At 35.6% G+C, this 22,850-nt stretch overlaps 1 protein-coding gene across 7 annotated transcripts in view; it reads right to left on the minus strand.

Moving 5' to 3' along the window:
• LOC125654287 (early endosome antigen 1-like) overlaps positions 1-22,850 on the minus strand; it is a 57,077-nt gene that overhangs the window by 28,966 nt on the left and 5,261 nt on the right. For all 7 annotated transcript variants that reach the window (XR_008796818.1, XM_056143889.1, XM_056143886.1 and 4 more), the window contains 27 exons: positions 22,511-22,658; positions 22,272-22,335; positions 21,881-21,987; positions 21,436-21,522; positions 21,257-21,315; positions 19,453-19,593; positions 18,395-18,463; positions 17,792-17,897; positions 17,132-17,299; positions 16,024-16,191; positions 15,692-15,829; positions 14,823-14,909; positions 14,636-14,718; positions 14,438-14,531; positions 12,933-12,986; positions 12,097-12,327; positions 11,730-11,864; positions 11,384-11,512; positions 10,871-10,993; positions 9,637-9,735; positions 7,525-7,647; positions 5,923-6,021; positions 4,713-4,853; positions 4,498-4,605; positions 4,027-4,074; positions 3,071-3,166; positions 1,306-1,395 (listed from right to left, as the gene is read on the minus strand). Coding sequence is in view for 6 of the 7 variants with exons in the window: in XM_056143889.1 (XP_055999864.1) it covers positions 1,306-1,395; positions 3,071-3,166; positions 4,027-4,074; positions 4,498-4,605; positions 4,713-4,853; positions 5,923-6,021; positions 7,525-7,647; positions 9,637-9,735; positions 10,871-10,993; positions 11,384-11,512; positions 11,730-11,864; positions 12,097-12,327; positions 12,933-12,986; positions 14,438-14,531; positions 14,636-14,718; positions 14,823-14,909; positions 15,692-15,829; positions 16,024-16,191; positions 17,132-17,299; positions 17,792-17,897; positions 18,395-18,463; positions 19,453-19,593; positions 21,257-21,315; positions 21,436-21,522; positions 21,881-21,987; positions 22,272-22,335; positions 22,511-22,658 (2,995 nt within the window). In the remaining variant the exon portion in view is untranslated. The remainder of the gene's footprint in view (positions 1-1,305; positions 1,396-3,070; positions 3,167-4,026; positions 4,075-4,497; positions 4,606-4,712; positions 4,854-5,922; positions 6,022-7,524; positions 7,648-9,636; positions 9,736-10,870; positions 10,994-11,383; positions 11,513-11,729; positions 11,865-12,096; positions 12,328-12,932; positions 12,987-14,437; positions 14,532-14,635; positions 14,719-14,822; positions 14,910-15,691; positions 15,830-16,023; positions 16,192-17,131; positions 17,300-17,791; positions 17,898-18,394; positions 18,464-19,452; positions 19,594-21,256; positions 21,316-21,435; positions 21,523-21,880; positions 21,988-22,271; positions 22,336-22,510; positions 22,659-22,850) is intronic.

Raw genomic sequence — 22,850 nt, forward strand, 5'->3', positions numbered from 1 at the left:
AATAAAGGTTTTATCACATGGAATATACATGTGAAATATGAAAGCCATATATCACCATCCATTCAAAAGTTATGGCCAAGGTTAAAGTTTTTGTGGAGAAAAAATGGTCCAAGAGGACAAACCAAAAGCTATAAGCTCCCGAATATCCAATTACAGGGGCATGTAAAGAAAAAGAAGGGGAAATTCGTCAATAGTTTGTGATATAAATTTAAAACTTTTTAATAACATATTTTCTTGAAAACACACACACACAAAAAAGAAATTATTTGTTCATTATCATTATTTAATCAACTGAAGTCTGGGGAAGTTTTGAGCTGATTGGCTTCTTCTCAGGTTGTTTCCACACTTAAAGATTTGAATTCACTGTCAGGCTCACAAGCATTTTATTATCAAAGTGGACAATGAATGCGGCCAATCAAATTCCATTAAATGCGAATATACACGGCGCTTACTTCACTTCAATTTGACATGAGCACTAATCAATCGACGCTGATCCATTGATTCCACCATTGTGGATATGTATGCATAATGTACAATATCAAACACACTGAACTCCATATAATAAAGGGCTATTGTTATAAAAACACACTAATCAAGAAATCAGTAAGAATCCATTAATCTTAAACTTGCTTGCTTGTAGGGAGGCCACTGTGCTTAATTGGTAGGTCAGAGCTTTTAAAGCATCATTATTGATACCCTTGTTTAAATAAACAAAATTATAACAATCTTACAAGGACCAACAGCAAATAATATCAATAAGAAATACTTCACATATTATAAATGATTTGAAAATGAACAGAATTAACCAAAAGATAAGATTTTACACTCTGTTAGACACCTTGACATTCAGCAGACATATCGTGTTACATGGAGGGCTGTCAGATTCATTGCCAACACGGAAATCACAACTTTAAAGGCATCCACTTTTCTAGACGCACGCTAAAGTGTGGACTGAAGGGCCCCATGTTTTTAAGGGAAAACTTGTGGCCTGTATTTCATTTTATGTCCAATGTTAGCGTAGGAACAGTCACTACCTATATCAAACGTCTTTAGTTAGGTTTGATGCAGCGCTGAAATCAAGAATCGGACGTCGTGGTTGGGAAGTGAGCACTCTAACCACTAATTTAAGCTACTGTGAGGTTAGGTTACAAAAACAATACTAAAGACAACATGGTGTTGACAGACAGATAGATACAGCTATTGATGCTGAGCTCTAAAAATAACCATGGGAGTAAAGTAGATATTTGCTTGTCTACCATATTTTGTGCACATCATGATCTCTAAGCAGTGGAATTAAGGTTTCACCTTGTTCTGCCCCTGCAGTTTTTCGGCCTCCGATACTTTGTCCTCTATCATTGTCTGTAGTTGCTGTGTTTTCAGATCACTGATCTCCTTCTGTAAACATTTAAAATAGAGTCAATATCATGATTTTTTTTCCTAAATGAAATCGATTTTATCTCTGACATTGCTAATCATGTGTTGTTGTCTAGAATAACAAAATTGCACCCAGTGGATGAAAATTGATAATTAAAACTCAAAGTATTCCAATATGGAAACTATCACCTCTTCAACATAAAATCAAAGTAAATCAGAATTAGAAAAGTTTTAACCAGAGTGTAATAATTGTCAATACATAACCTTGATCTACACCCAAAGTCAAACTACCTGATGGGAAGAGGTGACCTGGCTCCAGGGCCATAAGACTTAGACAGGATCACTTTTGATCCCAGTCTTAATTCAATGAAAGGAACAAACAGTCAAAAAGTGAGACTTAGATCAATAGTGAGCTCATCTACACTGTATTTTGTGGGATTCCGGATTAATATCGTCCCGTGGGGATCCGGGTTAGAATAGGTCCTCAGTACCCCTTGCTTGTCGTAGAAGGCGACTAAATGGGGCGGTCCTTTGGATGAGACCGCAAAAACCGAGGTCCCGTGTCACAGCATGTGTGGCATGATAAAGATCCCTCCCTGCTCAAAGGCCATAAGCGCCGAGCATAGGCCTAAATTGTGCAGCCCTTCACCGGCAGTGGTGACGTCTCCATATGAGTGAAATATTCTCGAGAGGGACGTTAAACAATATTCAATAACAATAAATCTATGGCCTCAGAGCCTGAAAGACATTCCAGAAAGGGAGCTAACCTCCAAATATTTGAAATTAAAAGAATAAATTCAAAAGTTCTCTTATAAAATGATACCAATATCTATCTCTTACAAATCAAGTCCAGTAAGATATCAGAACAAGATGTTCATTCTGCTACTACAACTGAGTCAAGTCAAAATTAGACTACATTAAGTAAAATACAATTTCATGTTGATTATAAAAGAACTGATGTCATGCAGTTCTTTGAGGAGAGTTTTCCCACTGCACATTTCTAGGTAGCACTCTGGACCTACTTTTGCTCTTCCTGGTTCTGGCATCATGCTCTAATCAACAGATTTTATTTCATTGGTCTTGAGACAAAGACTTTCCTAAACATTCTAAGAGTTATGTTTAATTTGATTCCTGCTGAGGCCATACATAGGTTAGGAGGAGAAATTTTAATCAAAGCAATAGCAAATCATGTTAGTTCTAATCCAGTTGCAGCTCTAGAAAAGTTTTTAAAAAGACCCCAGTCTATTTCACTCTTTTATTTCTATCATTTAAGTGTGTCTCTTTTCGTCATCATGAAGAAATATTTTAATTTGGGTTCTGTGAGCTAAAAAACATACCTTAGTTACCCTCTAGAAATAATTTTCAGATTCAATCCCTTAGTATGACCATGGATCAAAGGCAAATTTATGCAAAGAAAACTTCTACACGTTTTTAATGAAAGATTTCGGCTCTGAAACCTTTGTGCTGAAGACAGCATTTCTGAAAGAAGTTTGCCCATTGTCCGTGCACCGAATGTACATCTGTTAACTTATAATGGTTTGTTTTTCAACCATCTCTGAACAGTTTTCATAAAAATTTAGAACACAGCAGCCATGAGTGAAGAAGATTTAATTTTGTTGAATAAGGGATCTTGTCCACTCTTTAAGTAGGTGCATGTACAAATGAATTACAGAGAGATACATGATATTACACATACCTGCTGTGCTAGATTTTCTTTCTCTGTCTCCAGCTCAGATTTCAACCTTTCAATGGTTTCTTCCAATTCCCTCTTCTTTGACTCTAAATCTGACATCTAATAGAATATATAAACAAAAATCTAACTTCCTCTAAGGTAATGAAGAGACCATCTTATTGAAATGAAGAACGAAATACTGATCATCATGTTTCTTTAACACAGTTGAACTTCGTTATCTAGAACACCGATATCTGAATATCATGGATATGTCGCAGTGATATCTAGAACACCGATATCTGAATATCATGGATATGTAAACACCGATATCTGAATATCATGGATATCTAGAACACCGATATCTGAATATCATGGATATGTAAACACCGATATCTGAATATCATGGATATCTAGAACACCGATATCTGAATATCATGGATATGTAAACACCGATATCTGAATATCATGGATATGTCGCAGTGATATCTAGAACACCGATATCTGAATATCATGGATATGTCGCAGTGATATCTAGAACACCGATATCTGAATATCATGGATATGTCGCAGTGATATCTAGAACACCGATATCTGAATATCATGGATATGTCGCAGTGATATCTAGAACACCGATATCTGAATATCATGGATATGTCGCAGTGATATCTAGAACACCGATATCTGAATATCATGGATATGTCGCAGTGATATCTTGAACACCGATATCTGAATATCATGGATATGATGAAGTGATTCAGAAGTCCCAACCACTTACTCCTTAATTATTTTACCCCTGATATCTTGAATCCTCGGATATCTCGAAGTTTTTTCTCGGTCCTATCGAGTTCGAGATAACGAGGAAGGATGGACTGTATTTTCAATATCACTGAACATAACACAATATTCAAACTTATTCCGACACTGTCGTCACGCGAGATTCAGTCAGCGACATCGACCCTCTGTGGAGATTACACACATACCTTGCTCTTGAGAGAACTCTCAGACTCTGTCTTTGTGGATAGAGATTCCTGAAAGAAAGAGTCAAAGGAAGTCCATGACAACAAAATCATTCCATCATGAAAATTTAGATATTTATATTTCACAAGACCTTAATGCACTGTAAAACTCCTTTTTTCTAATCAGATTGATCTGCTGTAAAACTTCTTTTTTCTAATCATATTGATCTGCCCTTGATTCCCCAATCATAATTCTGCTCACCTGACACCAATGTGCGACTTTTGATGATCTTTAAAAAGAGTGATTCAATCCAGTTGGAAACTTCACCATATTGTAATCTATTTTGAGAATTTTTTCTTTTTTTTTTCAAAAACAACCACCACGAAAACCCTATCTGCTGTCCCTTCATAGTATTAATACCAGTCTGAGTCTATGATCCCGGTGATTTAGAGAAGCCTGTAAAAGTAGCTGAGAAGACAAGTGCTCTAACTTACCCTCTCTGTGTTCAGCTGGGACTTGACATCATTCAATTCTACAGACAGAGTATTCATTTCTGCTTTCAGTTCAGCTTCTCTCTTCTTGAACTCACCCTCTAATGCTGTCTGTGTAAAAAACATGACTTGTGACCAACTTGTAATCTTCACTTTCATTAATGCACCTCACAAATGATTACTTACTTCTAAATAAATGCACACTTTATCATACTTGCCTTTTCCTTAGCATGTGTGTCTACCATTGCTTTGATTTCTTTTTCTGTAGCCTTGATTGATGCCTCCAGCTCCACAATCTTTTTCTCCAGTCCTGACCTTTCTTCAAACAATTTAAACTTCTCATCTTTGGCAGCATCAATCTGAAAATAGAATGAATGAGGTCTTAAATGATTGGTCTTGTGAAATTTTCTTACAATTTTATTTGTGTAGCACAATTCTGTACCAAAAAAAAAAACCTCCCATTACCCAATCTGATTAAAATACACATGCAATTCTGAAACTACAGATTCAACCCCTACATCTTACTGTATTGTGCAATACTGAACTGTGCTGTTATATTGAACTGTGCTGTGTTATATTGAACTGTACTGTGTTATATTGAACTGTGCTGTGTTAAATTAAATTGTGCTGTGTTATATGGAACTGTGCTGTGTTATATTGAACTGTACTGTATTATATTGAACTGTACTGTGTTATATTGAACTGTACTGTCATATGGAACTGTGCTGTGTTATATTGAACTGTACTGTGTTATATTGAACTGTGCTGTGTTATATGGAACTGAGCTGTGTTATATTGAACTGTACTGTGTTATATGGAACTGTGCTGTATTATATTGAACTGTACTGTGTTATATTGAACTGTACTGTCATATGGAACTGTGCTGTGTTATATTGAACTGTACTGTGTTATATTGAACTGTGATGTGTTATATTGAACTGAGCTGTGTTATATTGAACTGTACTGTGTTATATGGAACTGTGCTGTGTTATATTGAACTGTACTGTGTTATATTGAACTGTGCTGTGTTACATAAAACTGTTCTGCCTATCCTTAAAGCCCTTTATGTTATTGAACTGAGTTATACTGACTTTATTGTGCCGAGTTATACTGACTTTATTGTGCCGAGTTATACTGACATTATTGTGTTGTGTTATACTGACATTATTGTGCTGTGTTATACTGACTTTATTATGCTGAGTTATACTGACTTTATTGTGCTGAGTTATACTGACTTTATTGTGCTGTGTTATACTGACTTTATTGAGCTTAGTTATACTGACTTTATTGTGCTGAGTTATACTGACTTTATTGTGCTGTGTTATACTGACTTTATTGTGCTGTGTTATACTGACTTTATTGAGCTTAGTTATACTGACTTTATTGTGCTGTGTTATACTGACTTTATTGTGCTGAGTTATATGGTACCTGCTGCAGGAGACTGCTGTGTTTTTCCTGAGCTGAACTTTGTGCTTGACTCATTTCATCCTGTAGTCTCTTCACTTCTGCAGCGTGGTTCTGTTCCATCTAATGAAACATAAACATCTAATGATGAGCCATCACTGAAACTTGCTCCATACGACACGAATCTTCAACTAAGTATAATACACACATTAATTACACTGTTCTGTTGTTTGGAATTCAGTTAATTTCCTTTCCAACAAGTTAAAATGTGCACTGATTATCACGAGATCTTCCTCTTACGGAGCAAGAAACCCAATTGACTTAAGTCACGTTTCACTCCCCGAGTTTTACTGAGAAACAAATCTGATAAACTTGGAACCTAACAGTGGCCCTTATTTAGCCAAGGGACAGAATTTGATAAAACCTGAAAGTACCATTTGTAAAAGTACTAAATAAATTAATCTATAAACTCCATTTTTTTTTAATGAAAAAATTCTGCTTAATACATGAATATATTCCAATATATGTAATATGTCAAACATAATTACATCCTATTTTAAGCATTCCTTGTGTCCTTCGATGAAAACTTGCCTATTGGATTCTCCTTACTCAAATATGTTTTTGTTATGGTCGAGTTGGGTTGAAAACATGGTTTATGAAAAGTTGAGAATACAGTAACTCAACATTTTGCTGTGTGGAACTGACATAATTATGGATAAATTTACACTTCATCCACAATCTTAAAAAATTTACGGAATTTTATACCAGCAAAATAAAGGCTACAAAAATATACATAAAGCATTTAGTTGACCACTATACAGTATTGACTGGCAAAAAAAGTAATAGCCTAAGGAGCAATTTCACCTGTAAATCAAACCAATATTACATTATATTTACAGTCTACACTTTTATTCTCCATGATGCCAATGCCCTTAACTCCATGGAAAATGGTACATCTATAAATATCTGCAGACATACTAACAAATCTAGGACAATCTTAATCAGAAAACCTCATCGGAGTCTCCAGCTCCTGTGAGCTATAGTCTATCAACATTTTTATACAATCTTAATCAGAAAACCTCATCGGAGTCTCCAGCTCCTGTGAGCTATAGTCTATCAACATTTTTATACAATCTTAATCAGAAAACCTCATCGGAGTCTCCAGCTCCTGTGAGCTATAGTCTATCAACATTTTTATACAATCTTAATCAGAAAACCTCATCGGAGTCTCCAGCTCCTGTGAGCTATAGTCTATCAACATTTTTATACAATCTTAATCAGAAAACCTCATCGGAGTCTTCAGCTCCTGTGAGCAATAGTCTATCAACATTTTTATACAATCTTAATCAGAAAACCTCATCGGAGTCTCCAGCTCCTGTGAGCTATAGTCTATCAACATTTTTATACAATCTTAATCAGAAAACCTCATCGGAGTCTCCAGCTCCTGTGAGCTATAGTCTATCAACATTTTTATACAATCTTAATCAGAAAACCTCATCAGAGTCTCCAGCTCCTGTGAGCTATAGTCTATCAACATTTTTATACAGAGAAAATGTTAACAACCACTTAAAGGTATGATGAATAAATTGAATGGTTGAAATGATTTGACATGTGCCGGAGATTTACCTTCCCGAGGGCAGCCTTCGACTCCTTTAGCTCTTTCTCTCTGTCACCCTTCTCTTTCCTCAGGGATTCCACCTCTTTGGTTTTTTCTTTAATTGTTTTAACTTTTGTGTCTCCCTCAGATTTCTGTAAATGATGAAAACCACACAACATTGCTCAAATCTACAAGTCAAACAAAGTAAATGAAACTTCAACATAAACTCCCATGATGCAAGTTTCTGTATAGTTCAGAGACAATCTGTTTTACTTTCAAGGGAGGAAGATTTTGTGTATAGGATGGATATTTTCAATTAGTGTACAGAATATCTACAACATCTCACATCATAAACAAACCATCTCATATTACATAAAAACCATGATCTCATATCGCAAACAAACCATCTCATATCACATAAAAACCACCTCATATCGCAAACAAACCATCTCATATCACAAACAAACCATCTTACATGTTATATATATCACAACCTTTTATCCATTTCATATTCCACATGTCAACTTTGTTTATGAAGATGTTATATAAAGTTTAACATCCTGTAATACTATCTCTCTCTCTCTCTTGATATCACCATCAAAGGTCAAGAACTGCCTTACATGTTATCGAAAGACATTGGATTGTCGGACCTGACCGATGTGCAGTGCCTCAGGTCCGATGCGTAATTTTTTACACCAGACCGGAATGTCCGATGTCTTAGTGTCCAGTTTTGAGCTTTACTATTTTGACGCGGAGTCATTAAAATGTTTGTTATGAGTAAAAAAATATCCACAAATCCAAATAGGTAAATGAATGTGATTAAAACCGCATGGGCTGTCTAAAGTATTATGTGGGAGGGATCTCTAGTATAGTATGTATAATTACTAATATAATAAATAAGATTTCCTTGGTTTTATATTTTCATGTGTTTCACTTTTTTACAATTAAATAGCTTTTTTGGTCTGACAAAATTTGGTTCGGTCCAGTGTGTTCATTGATTACACAGGACCAAATGTCCTGTGTGGCCCAAAAAACTTTCACATAGACTGGTATACGAGACCAAAAAATGTCTACCAGGGACTGAGAGTTTGACTACTGTTGACTAATGTCTACCGGGGACTGAGAGCTTGACTAATGTCTACCGGGGACTGAGAGCTTGACTAATGTCTACCGGGGACTGAGAGCTTGACTAATGTCTACCGGGGACTGAGAACCTGACTAATGTCTACCAGAGACTGAGAGTTTTACTAATGTCTACGATTGAGAGCTTGACTAACATCTACCAGAGACTGAGAGCTTGACTAATGTCTACCGGGAACTGAGAGCTTGACTAATGTCTACCGGGAACTGAGGGCTTGACTAATGTCTACCGGGGACTAAGAGATTGACTAATGTCTACCGGGAACTGAGAGCTTGACTTACGTCTACCGGGAACTGAGAGCTTGAGTAATGTCTACTGGAGACTGAGAGCTTGACTAATGTCTACCGGGAACTGAGAGCTTGAGTAATGTCTACTGGAGACTGAGAGCTTGACTAATGTCTACCGGGAACTGAGAGCTTGAGTAATGTCTACTGGAGACTGAGAGCTTGACTAATGTCTACCGGGAACTGAGAGCTTGACTAATGTCTACCGGGAACTGAGAGCTTGAGTAATGTCTACTGGAGACTGAGAGCTTGAGTAATGTCTACCGGGGACTGAGAGCTTGAGTAATGTCTACCGGGGACTGAGAGCTTGACTAATGTCTACCAGGGTCTAAGAGATTGACTAACGTCTATCGGGGACTAAGAGATTGACTAATGTCTATGACTGAGAACTTGACTAATGTCTACCAGAGACTGAGAGTTTTACTAATGTCTACGATTGAGAGTTTGACTAACATCTACCAGAGACTGAGAAGCTTGACTAATGTCTATGACTGAGAGCTTGACTAATGTTTACCAGAGACTGAGAGCTTGACTAATGTCTACGATTGAGAGCTTGACTAATGTCTATGACTGAGAGCTTGACTAATGTCTACGACTGAGAGCTTGACTAATGTCTATGACTGAGAGCTTGACTAACATCTACCAGAGACTGAGAGCTTGACTAATGTCTACGACTGAGAGCTTGACTAATGTCTACGACTGAGAGCTTGACTAACCAATGTGGTGATCTGTGCCTCCATGGCTTTCCTCTCTGTGGTCTGTTTTTCTATGTCTCCCTTTAATTTACTAACTTCTGTCTCGTGAGCTTTCTTCTCCTGTGGAGGAACGGAAGATTGACAGTCACAATAGAAATCGTATACAATGAGGATCATCTTGCAAATCTTCATTCTGAATTTCCAACTATATGTCATACAGAAGAGAATACATATAATGAGGATCATCTTGCAAATCTTCATTCTGAATTTCCAACTATATGTCATACAGAAGAGAATACATATAAGACATTATCACATGTTTACTCCTTTATCCAGTGGATATCGCCTATTACATAAATTTTATTATTACACTATGTATTCCTACGCCGTTTGTGATGTCACAAACAAACATCAATTTTAAGTAGTTTGTTTACAAAATGTAAGAGAGCGAAGCAATTCCAAACAATACAGGAATGTAAATGAATAACCTAGGGGAGGGGTAACGTGATAAAAAGAATCTCCCATGGTTTGTGGTTTGATATGATTTATATTCAACTCTTTGTGTTTTCTATCCCCTCGCCAAGGCTCGGGGATAGAAAACACACAACTCATTGAATATAAATCGTATCAATCCACAAACCATGGGAGATCCTTTATATATGTCTCAAATAATTTTCAAGTTGGTATCAGACGAAAAGTTAATGTGAACTTCACGTAAGGCACAGTTACCCTTCGATATATTGCCAACTTTTGTTTGAGACCAATTTGGGCCAAAAAGCAATATAATGAATTAACCATTACTGACAATTCACTGAGCAGTCAAAAGAAATTCAGTTACAAAATTTATTTGGGCAACATTTTGTGCAAACATTTAGATAATGTTGAGTTTTATTCAACAATCACTCGTAATTAACCTGATCACCTGAATACCTTGTCCAGCCCATCACACTTCACTGCACTGGTCTCGAAGTACAAGTGTGATTACTGATGGGTGTCAGGCAATTGACGATATTATTGAGGGTAAACCCTATAAAATTTGACCGTTTGTTTGCGAAAATCAGTGACATGTGGCATTGTGCAGGGTTGGCATTGTAACTGGGGTGTTAACATGGAGAGAAGTCTGTTCTTTAGGATTTTTAGGCAAATATGTAAGTAGGGGGGGTGTCGTTATAACAGGGGGCAATATATCTTGGAAGCACTGTATATCAATTCATCACCAGGAAACATTAATAGTGTAACCAGGTCCTGTACTTACAGAGTTACGGTCCTTGTCCAGTTGAGTCAGCCGTTGTTTCAGGTCTTTGTTACTTGCCTTCTCAGTAGATAACTGACCCTCTAGATCAGTCGAGTGGGATGAACTTTTATCAAAAGCTGCTGTCTGGAAGTTTGTTTGGAAAATTACTTGTACTTCAATTAAACGGGTACAAGATCTGTGTCTATGTTCATAAATTCTGTACTACATGTACAGTGTACATAAACAGACAGGTCAAAATTTCAAATTTATCTAATTCATAAAATGTCTATAGTATTTGCCAATAAAATTCATGCTGGGATTTTATTTTCAATATCATTCAAAATCTCAATTAAGTATACTTGTGTGATACTTAAAAAAACCAAGAACATACAAAAGCTAATTTCTCGAGTTAAGTATATTCTCAGATTATAGCTATGAAGCCAGAATTATAAATACATGTATGTTTGCATACTTTGAAAATTATTTACTGACAGGAATTTCAAGAGAAAACGTTGTCTGTCATTTGTACAGTACCTTTTCTTTGAGCTGTCGTTCCAGCACCACAGTCTGCTGTGACAAAGCATTTGTCTTCTCTTGGAGTCCCTTAATAGAATTCTCCAAGGTTGTGATCTTTTCCTTCTTAGACGCAACTTCCTGGGACATCTGTAAATTCAAAACAAAAACTGTTAAAAACCAATCCTAATCAAAATATAACAAGATCAAAGCTACAAATGTATGCACAGTAGGTATGATTGCACATGTATGTCAGAAAACATTTCAAACACTACTGACTTTCAGCTAACTAAATAAGTAAAAGTATCATAAATTTTTACATTATTCCAACAGGTCATAGTATTTGCATTACCAACGTTTTCTTTACCTGCTCTATCTGTTTCTGGGCTTTTGCAAGCTCTCCAGATTTTTCCTCCAAGATATTCTGTGATGTTTTAATGTGATTTTCTAGGTCAGCTCTCTGGCTTGACCGGGCCGCTTCAGCTGCAATAAGCAGCTCACTCTGTGAAAACAAACAACAAATGATGGGATATTATCACTAACTTATCTAACGAAATCTGGCATTGTTATTGAAAACACATTCATTATGAACTTCTATGTAGCAGGAGAACTATAACAGAAGCTAGAATATAAAAAGTTTTTTTTTTCTGTCTTCATAACCCTTTCTTCTACATTCCTCTGAACGAAACACAACAAAAGTTCATCTGGTATGTGTTTATAATGAAAATGTTTACCTTTGTCTTCAAATCACCCTCCAGCTGTTGAATTTTCTGTTGTGCAGTTTGAATTTTCTCTGTCTTTTCTTCCAGAGCAGACTTCTGTTTGTGTGTTTTGTCCTGAGCTGTTTGTAGTTGACCTCTGACCTCTTTCAGTTGCTTGTGAAGATTTTCTATCTTCTCTTCACTCTCACATTTCTGTGACTCGAGTGACTGCTCCAGCTGAGATAGTTTTTCTTGGAGTATTGTCTGAAAATCAGTGCCATTTTTACAATAGATATCTATTACTGTATCATACTTAACAAGCAAATAAAGTGAATAGATAAGACAAGTTTATACCAATTTTGGGCCCAGAGGGCATAACAGCCAAGACAGTTTATAAATAAATAAATTTCAGAAAAGACTACAACATTAACAACAAACTGTGTGTAGATGTACCATGAATACATCAGTTGTACTTTGAAAGGGGAAACACATTAAGAGGAAAATCATTAATAGGATTTTTCTTGTAAAATTTGATTAATTAATTTCAAGTAACATTAGAGATTTTGAAAGCTTTTGGTCCCTTATTTGAGTTAATGACCATGACTTTCCACGAGAGGGTCAATTGTAAGTCATAAAGACTCTTAGTGTAAAGTTTCCTAGCTAACAAAGATCACGTGATATCATACACCTGTAGTGACCTTGATCTGTGACCTTTTCATCACCTGTTAGTAACCGTTAGTCATTGCAACTTCATGTTTCTTCATGCAGATTTTGTTTTAGTAAGAGTCATCCGTATGTAATTTTGTGCTTTATAAATGAATAAAATAATAATAATTTGTCTTATACATTAATTCATATACATTTATTACCTTTTCCTGTTTCAACTGATTGATAACGGTCTGTGTCCCCTCACCGGCTTCGATCTGAAAATAAACAAGATGTGTTTGTGAAACACAAATGCCCCCGATAATGGCCAATTCCGAAGATAGCCAAGGTCACAAGGGCAAATATCTTGGTACCAGTAGAAAGATCTTGTCAAAAGAAATGCTCATGTACAATATGAAAACTCTAATATTTACCATTTAGAAGTTATGACCAATGTAAAAAAAAATAAAAGTAGGTCAAATTTCAATGTCAAAAGGTTCAATACCAACAGAAAGGTCTTGTCACAAGGAATACTCTTGTGAAATATCAAAGCTCTATCTCTTATTGTTCAAAAGTTTTTAGCAAGGTTAAAGTTTTCAAAAAGTAGGTCAAACTCCAAGGTCACAGGGTCAAAAATGTTGGTACCCACGGAAAGGTCTTGTCACAAGGAATACTCATGTGAAATATCAAAGCTCTATCACTTATTGTTCAAAAGTTATTAGCAATGTTAAAGTTTTCAAAAAGTAGGTCAAACTCCAAGGTCAAGGTCACGGGGTAAAAAATGTTGGTACCCACAGAAAGGTCTTGTCACAAGGAATATTCATGTGAAATATCAAAGCTCTATCATTTATTATTCAAAAGTTATTAGCAAGGTTAAAGTTTTCAAAAAGTAAATCAAACTCCAAGGTCAAGGGGTCAAAAATGTTGGTACCCATGGAAAGGCCTTGTCACAAGGAATACTCATGTGAAATATCAAAGCTCTATCATTTATTATTCAAAAGTTATTAGCAAGGTTAAAGTTTTCAAAAAGTAGGTCAAACTCCAAGGTCACGGGGTAAAAAATGTTGGTACCCACGGAAAGGTCTTGTCACAAGGAATACCCATGTGAAATATCAAAGCTCTATCACTTACTGTTCAAAAGTTATTAGCAAGGTTAAAGTTTCAGACAGAATGACAGACAGGACAAAAACAATATGCCCCCCCCCCCCCCCCCCCCCCCGATCTTCGATCTCGGGGGCATAAAAATAATTAAAGACTAAACAAACATGATGTTTTGACTCTTGGGTACTGCTGCATAAGTTTTTCATTGCATCAAAAGGGGAGATAACTCGATTTTAATTTAGATACTTAAATATACTTAGAAATTCATATCAATATCACTAATACATGCATAATCATTCAATGGATGGTAAAAATAAATCATTAATAGCTCATAAAGTAACCTTTTTGTTATATTCCTACATAAACAAAGAGAAACAACTCATGCAACATCATGTTACAACAGAGTAAAAATAGAATTAAATTTAAACCAGCTTGCTATAAAAGTTTGCAAAAGTTTAGCCTGAAAATCAGAAGACTAATTTTACCAAGCCTAAATACATCAACTTATATTCACATATGGACTAAAAAATTAAAGAAAGTTATAATCTACATTACTTTGAATCAAGCAATGATACAATTAAAACAAAATGTACAAGTCTGAAAATAGCCTGACACGAGCTTGACATACCTTGGCTATGAGATCTGTTCTCTCCGTTTCTAATCGGCCCATTTCTTCCTTCAATGATCCCAGCAGAGAATCTAACTCTGATATCTTCTGGTCTCTATAATGTACATCACATATACCGAGCATTAACTGACTTGCGATACATCCCTCTGTGCATCAACATTGAGTGAGAGAATAATTTTAAATTTGGGACAAGTTTACCTGGCTGTGATTTTTCTGCTTTCCTCCTCCATTTGTTGCTCTTTGTCTCGGAGGTTGGTTTTCAGTTCATCAGATGCTGTACACTACAGATTAGTAATAGAGAGGAAATTTTAAACTCATCATTATGACAAGAACAAGACTTCATCATTTATTTTCCTCTTGTTTGGGTTAGATTTTGGTGACTGACCTCGTCCTGATAATGCTGTGTCATCGTGTTTAGCTGTTGCTCCAGGTCTGAAATCTGGGAACTTCTGGTATCACATGCTGCCTGGATCTACATCAACAGAAAGTTTTAATCTGTCAACATCATTACATTTCACATGCTGCTTGGATCTACATCAACAGAAAGTTTTAATCTGTCAACATCATTACATATCACACAGCTTGGATCTACATCAACAGAAAGTTTTAATCTGTCAACATCGTTACATATCACATGCTGCCTGGATCTACATCAACAGAAAGTTTTAATCTGTCAACATCGTTACATATCACATGCTGCCTGGATCTACATCAACAGAAAGTTTTAATCTGTCAACATCGTTACATATCACATGCTGCCTGGATCTACATCAACAGAAAGTTTTAATCTGTCAACATCGTTACATATCACACAGTTAGGATCTACATCAACAGAAAGTTTTAATCTGTCAACATCATTACATGCCGTGGTTTTGGGTCATTGGGAGAATGTGTTAACCCAAAACTGTGTATGCAACAGATATCTTTGAGGGGATAAATATGATGAATAAACAAACAGTATTGCGTTAACTAAACCTAATGATGACACTTTGTAATACTAGCCTTTTCTAGTTCTGTTTTGTATAGCGTTAACTAAACCCAGCGGTGACACTTTGTAATACTAACCTTTTCTAGTTCTGTTTTGTATAGCGTTAACTAAACCCAGCGGTGACACTTTGTAATACTAACCTTTTCTAGTTCTGTTTTGTACTGCATTAACTAAACTCAGTGATGACACTTTGCAATACTAACCTTTTCTAGTTTTGTTTTGTATAGCGTTAGCTAAACCCAGCGATGACACTTTGTAATATTAACCTTTTCTAGTTCTGTTTTGGCCTCATTAAGCTGCTGTTCCTTCTTGTGAAGCTGTTCCTGGGCCTGAGTCTTATTGTCTGTCAGGGTTTTTTCTAAGTCACTTATTTGTTTCTCCCTCTCGTGTGCAGTCTCTTGGCTCTGTGTATGATTTAATTATTTCTGCATTAAATTCTGATATCTCCTTAACTTTTGTTCTTTTTATTTCTACCTTTCTGTTTTTGAATCAACAGAAAAAAATCTAACATAAAATAAAAAAAGATTCCTAAGGATGAAATCATTCTCATACAGAGGCCACATGAATTGATGGAACCTGCAAAAACAACCAGAAATACCTTCTGTAACTCTTGTGATGTTTCTTCCATTTTTTTCTGCAAAGCCTCCAAGTTTTGTTTTGATTGGTTGAGATCTGATACCCGACTATCCAGGGCTGACTCTAATTCTGCAATTTGATTGGACTTTTCCAGCAACATCTGATTCACAGAAGTGCTCTGCTGTTGGCCCTGATAGAAAATATTTCTCACATTTAAATTATAACAAATTATCAAGCAGTTTTTATTTAATAAATTCAGTGGTAATGTACGTGTATGCTAACTTTCATTCTTGTACAAGATCTACCATGATTTTCTAATTATCTAACCGTATGTAAACACTCATTGAAGACTATTACACTATATGTATTTACTATACATCTACATATATACAGTATATGCATGTATACAATGCATTACATGTACTACATGTTTTGTCAAATTCATGTAACAATTGTAATCACAGATCGTAAACAAAATGAGATGTGTCGACACGACATGAATGTCCTCGCCTGCAGTAAAGTCAAATGTAGGAAGTCCATTGAAGTATAGCATTGGATGTGGTATTCAGATTGTATGTTATGCGCATTTAGTACAATGAAGAACTCAGCAACAATCCTTTATATGTTTTAACAGCCATAAAAATAAATTTTTCTATGTTAAAGGGGCACAACTCCATCAAAAATCAATGAACTGGAACGAAAATCAAACTCGACCTGTAACTCATCATTATACACCTGCAAATTTACTTTATTTTTAAAAAATATACTAGTTTTTGTTGAAAGCAATATGAAAAAAATTTAAAATCCCTGCTGGACTCAAACCCATGATCTACAGTTCAGCAGTTGATATGCTAACCAACTGAGCTACTCCTATGCAATGATTTTTTAAATAAATAGACAAATATTGCTGATATTAATATTTTCAACCATGTTTTAAAAGGAAGTCAATCATTATGATGATGTAGAGTACCTCCTTAAATGTGTAATATATAATATACTTCTAAGACAATCTACTGGTACACCCACATAAGGTAAACATTCTGAGTAATAATATACTATAAGCATCTTTACGTAGACATTTATTTCCCATTTTCCCCATGCTGAAGTCATCTCCAACAAAATAAGCTAACCTTCTGCAAGTCAGACTGAAGCTGATTAAACTGGTCCTCCTTCTGTTGTAACTGGTGTCTGACAGTTTCTAGATCCTTAGAAACTTCATCTAGGTCACCTTGAAGTTTGGATATACTTGTGTCTTTTTCTTCTATTCTACTTTGGGATTTTTGTAACTCCTCTTTAATCTATAAAGAATAAAAAACATGTTAAAATCATGAATTTAAAAACACAGTCACCATCTAGTGATTCTGAGTACATATAAATATAACATTTAAAAAGAAATTCTGGTAAAACACACACTAAAAAAAAAATTGACAGGAATAAATGAACCCAGGCTAACTATGTAATTTATTAATATTATCTAATCACAGGCTAGCTATATGTAGTTCATTAATATTATCTAATTATCTAATAACAGGCTAACTATATGTAGTTTGTTAATATTATCTAATTATCTAATCACAGGCTAAATATATGTAGTTCATTAATATTATCTAATTATCTAATCACAGGCTAACTATATGTAGTTCATTAATATTATCTAATTATCTTATCACATTCTAATTATGTAGTTCATTAATATTATCTAATTATCTAATCACTTGTAAATGTAGATCTCTGAAATAACTTTAAATTCTGCCTACTGGAACGCTGTCAGAAAAATTTGGATCCCCCACCTTATTTCCATCCTGAGTCAGGTTTTCTATGGTAGAGTCCTTTTCTTTGATCTCAGTAAGTAACTTCTCTGTGTGGTGTGACTTTTCTGATATGGCTGTCTGCAGTCTGTAATGAAACACAGAAATTAATGACACAACACAGAAAAAAATGACACAACACAGAAGTTAATGAAACAACACAGAAAATAATGACACAACACAGAAAATAATGAAACAACACAGAAAATAATGACACAACACAGAAATTAATGACACAACACAGAAATTAATGAAACAACACAGAAATTAATGACACAACACAGAAAATAATGAAACAACACAGAAAATAATGACCCAACACAGAAAATAATGACACAACACAGAAAATAATGACACAACACAGAAATTAATGAAACAACACAGAAATTAATGACACAACACAGAAAATAATGAAACAACACAGAAATTCTGTAGACAAAAATGTTCTTTCAATACTTCCATCTCAGTGACAAATATGTATAAACTAGTTGGACATTATCTGTGTGTCCTATTTAATACTGGGACATGTACATTCTACATGGGGATGTTTGTTTTGGTTTTGATTTTAAGGTGCATCATACTCACAACTGAACTTCCTCAGATTTAGGAGCGCTAGTTAGCTGTGTTTCCAGTTCACTAATTCTTTCAAGTTTACTGTCAGAAGGAAAAAAAATATGTTATGTAATATATAAAATCACACCATTTTCACTATAATACAATTTTTTAATCCCTCGCAATTTTATTATTATTTCAGATCTCACAAATTCATCTGTTCTTTTCACTTATCTCCCTTCATTCCCTGCTTTACCCCTGCAGTGCTTTGTTACCTTCCACTACCCCTAGTATTCATACCTTAGTAATTTCATTTCCCCTACCCCTTGTATTCATACTTTAGTAATTTCATTTCCCCTACCCCTTGTATTCATACTTTAGTAATTTCATTTCCCCCTACCCCTTGTAATCATACGTTAGTAATTTCATTTCCACTATCCCCTGTAATCATACATTAGTAATTTCATTTCCCCTACCCCTTGTATTCATACTTTAGTAATTTCATTTCCCCTACCCCCTGTAATCATACTTTAGTAATTTCATTTCCCCCTACCCCTTGTATTCATACTTTAGTAATTTCATTTCCCCTACCCCTTGTTTTCATACTTTAGTAATTTCATTTCCCTCTACCCCTTGTATTCATACTTTAGTAATTTCATTTCACCCTACCCCTTCTATTCATACTTTAGTAATTTCATTTCACTCTACCCCTTGTATTCATACTTTAGTAATTTCATTTCCCCTTACCCCTAGTATTCATACTTTAGTAATTTCATTTCCCCTACCCCTTGTATTCATAATTTAGTAATTTCATTTCCCTTACCCCTTGTATTCATACTTTAGTAATTTCATTTCCCCCTACCCCTAGTATTCATACTTTAGTAATTTCATTTCCCCTACCCCTTGTAATCATACTTTAGTAATTTCATTTCCCCTACCCCTTGTATTCATACTTTAGTAATTTCATTTCCCCCTACCCCCTGTATTCATACTTTAGTAATTTCATTTCCCCTACCCCCTGTAATCATACTTTAGTTATTTCACTTCTCCTACCCCTTGTAATCATACTTTAGTAATTTCGTTTCCCCTACCCCTTGTACTCCTCCTCTAGCGCTGACATTTTACCCTGTAGTTCTTCCTTCTCTTTCTCCTGTTCCAGTGTCATGTTATCCATCAGCTTCTGTACGGAGATCAGTTCTTGCTTTAACACGAGGACGTCCTCTGTTCCTGGTCTACAAAATCAGTACAGTGTTTATGACACGACTGTGGCCGTTTTCATTGAAAATCTTACGACTAAGAAAGTACAACTACATGTATTGCCCTGAGTATATGTATACAAATTTCTTTTCTATTTGGTATCTATGTGTGCTTGAAGTGGGTATCTGTGTAGTAATGGGTATTTGTGTAGTGGTGGGTATTTGTGTAGTGGTGGGTATTTGTGTAGTGGTGGGTATCTGTGTAGTGGTGGGTATTTGTGTAGTAGTAGGTATCTGTGTAGTGGTGGGTATTTGTGTAGTGGTGGGTATCTTTGTAGTGGTGGGTATTTTTGTAGTAGTGGGTATTTGTGTAGTAGTAGGTATTTGTGTAGTGGTAGGTATTTATGTAGTGGTGGGTATCTTTGTAGTGGTGGGTATTTTTGTAGTAGTGGGTATTTGTGTAGTAGTAGGTATTTATGTAGTGGTGGGTATTTGTGTAGTGGTAGGTATTTATGTAGTGGTGGGTATCTGTGTAGTGGTGGGTATTTGTGTAGTGGTGGGTATTTGTGTGGTAGTGGGTATTTGTGTAGTGGTGGGTATCTGTGTAGTGGTGGGTATTTGTGTAGTAGTAGGTATCTGTGTAGTGGTGGGTATTTGTGTAGTGGTGGGTGTGTAGTGGTGGGTATTTGTGTAGTAGTGGGTATTTGTGTAGTAGTAGGTATTTGTGTAGTGGTGGGTATTTGTGTAGTAGTGGGTATTTGTGTAGTGGTGGGTATCTGTGTAGTGGTGGGTATTTGTGTAGTGGTGGGTATTTGTGTAGTGGTGGGTGTGTAGTGGTGGGTATTTGTGTAGTAGTGGGTATTTGTGTAGTAGTAAGTATTTGTGTAGTGGTGGGTATTTTTGTAGTAGTGGGTATTTGTGTAGTAGTAGGTATTTGTGTAGTAGTGGGTATTTGTGTAGTGGTAGTAGTGGGTATTTGTGTAGTGGTGGGTATTTCTGTAGTAGTGGGTATTTGTGTAGTAGTAGTAGTGGGTATCTGTGTAGTGGTGGGTATTTGTGTAGTGGTGGGTATTTGTGTAGTGGTGGGGGTATTTGTGTAGTAGTGGGTATCTGTGTAGTAGTGGGTATTTGTGTAGTGGTGGGTATTTGTGTAGTAGTGGGTATTTGTGTAGTAGTGGGTATTGGTGTAGTGCTGGGTATTTGTGTAGTGGACATACATATGTACTACAAACCAACTTTTACTTCAAATACATGTGAGTAACATGTGACAATATTTAGTACTTATACTTGCCTTACAATATACTGTTCGAGTAATTCACATTGGTGACCCATTAATGAAGTTGGTTTATAGTAGGTGAGTTTCAAGGTACATGTATAATAAGGTAAATAGGATATGATTAGATTTCAGTTTGTGTGGCATCTTAAGAATGATAAGCAAGTGATTGTTTGTGCAAGACTGAGAATTTACACTTCAATTACTTTTTCTCTGGGCTGGAAAGAAAAAAGGAAAAAAAATATGAAAGTTTGTTACTTTTAAGGTTTCAGAATCAAAAAGAGTGCTAACAAAATTGAAAGAAACAGGGATTTTAGTTTTAAACATGCAAATGATCTTTATGGTATTACTAGTATGTTGCTTAGGAAAAGACCCATTCAGCTTTTCCGTGTGAATTGACGCCTTTACAAAGACTCCGCCCCCTACCTTTGATTTAGCTGGATCTCCAGACCCTTGATCTGGTCCTCTTTCTGTTCCACTTGTTGCTGTAAGAAGAATTCATCTGAGAAATTTCTTTAAAAGGGAAAAACGTTAATATGTCTGATGATTAAAAGTAGAAATTGATAGGAATTAAACTTCCTAAATCTATTTAGTTTAAAATTAACCTTCAGGGTCAAAATGTGGTCTTCATGAGCTCCTCGTTGGCCTTCAATTTCATCTGCTCTGGCTTTTACTGCAACCAACTCGGAGGCCTATCAAACATTAAAGAACGTATCATTACATGATTTCATTCACTTCAATAAAAATATCTCTACAGAGAACAATCTGGACTTCACAGTAATCAACTCGAAGGCCGAGTAAATACATCTATAAATGAATTAAAAAATTGACATTAAACAACATATCATTGGATGATTTCATTCACTTCAGTAAAATATCTTAACAGAGAACAATATTGAATCCACTTCACTGCCTGACAAATTCAGAGCGTCATGTAAGCTTAAATTGAACGTCTTCAGGTTACATTCTAACATCTTCAAGAATACACTAGGCATTTTATTTTGTTATGAATGATAACTCCTAAAACTTTTCATGAGTTACTTCCCTTACCATTTCTCCTGACTTTGACTGGAACCTGTCTCTCTCTAGTGTCACATTCTCTACCTTACTGTTCAGTTCAGATATTTTGGTTTGTAAATGGTGAACCTCGGAACTCACTAAACGCAGAAAAAATGCCTAATGACTATAAAAACAAAGTACAAGAACACTTAAAAAAATGTCTTGAAAAAATTCCTGAATTTATTCCAAACCTCAACACATAATGCAAAAATGATGTAAAGGTGGAGTGAATTCTAAAGTGGGGAAGAAATTACATTGATGTATAACATAAATCAGGCACCTGCCTAAAATTGTGCACATGACATCTGAACTTTGAATGTTTGGTTGAGAATCGCAATGTCATTTCTTTTGCTAAATCATCTATGGAGAATGGCTGACTTACACAATGTGCGACTTTCTTCTGAACCCCGCAGCTGTAGTCTCATCATCTCTAACTCAGATCTCTCCTACATCATTTACAATCAAATTTATCTAGTACATATACATCATTGGCAAATACACAGTCAAAAAGAACATTTTTTTTTCAAATGAAATTATTTATTTTGAATTCGTGAAGTTCAAAAAGTTTGCCTTATTTCAAAATTGGAAATCTTTCCCCCCTCTTTTCCTGCAATCACACACCTGGGCAGACAATGGGATAGCCTTTGTCCCTCCTTCCACAGGTACCCTCTCCAGTTCTTTCTTCAGTTCCCCGGTGTACCATCTCTCCTCCTTGAGAGAGGTTTTCAGATCTTCAATTTCTTGTCTCATGGCCAGTACATCTCCATCTCTACAACACAAAATCTCAGTCCAAACACTGTACTCAGTACATAAAACCGGATGTTACTTTCATTCACTTTCTACTCAATTAATGTTTAAAATGTAGCTTATATGAGATGTTCCTAGCAAAAAAGACCCTTACCTTATGCAACAATGTTTTTCAAAAAACGTCTTAATGAAAAAATGTGACGTCATTTTTACA

This window comes from Ostrea edulis, chromosome 7, assembly GCF_947568905.1.
Source record: "Ostrea edulis chromosome 7, xbOstEdul1.1, whole genome shotgun sequence".
Taxonomy (NCBI): Eukaryota; Metazoa; Mollusca; class Bivalvia; order Ostreida; family Ostreidae; genus Ostrea; species Ostrea edulis.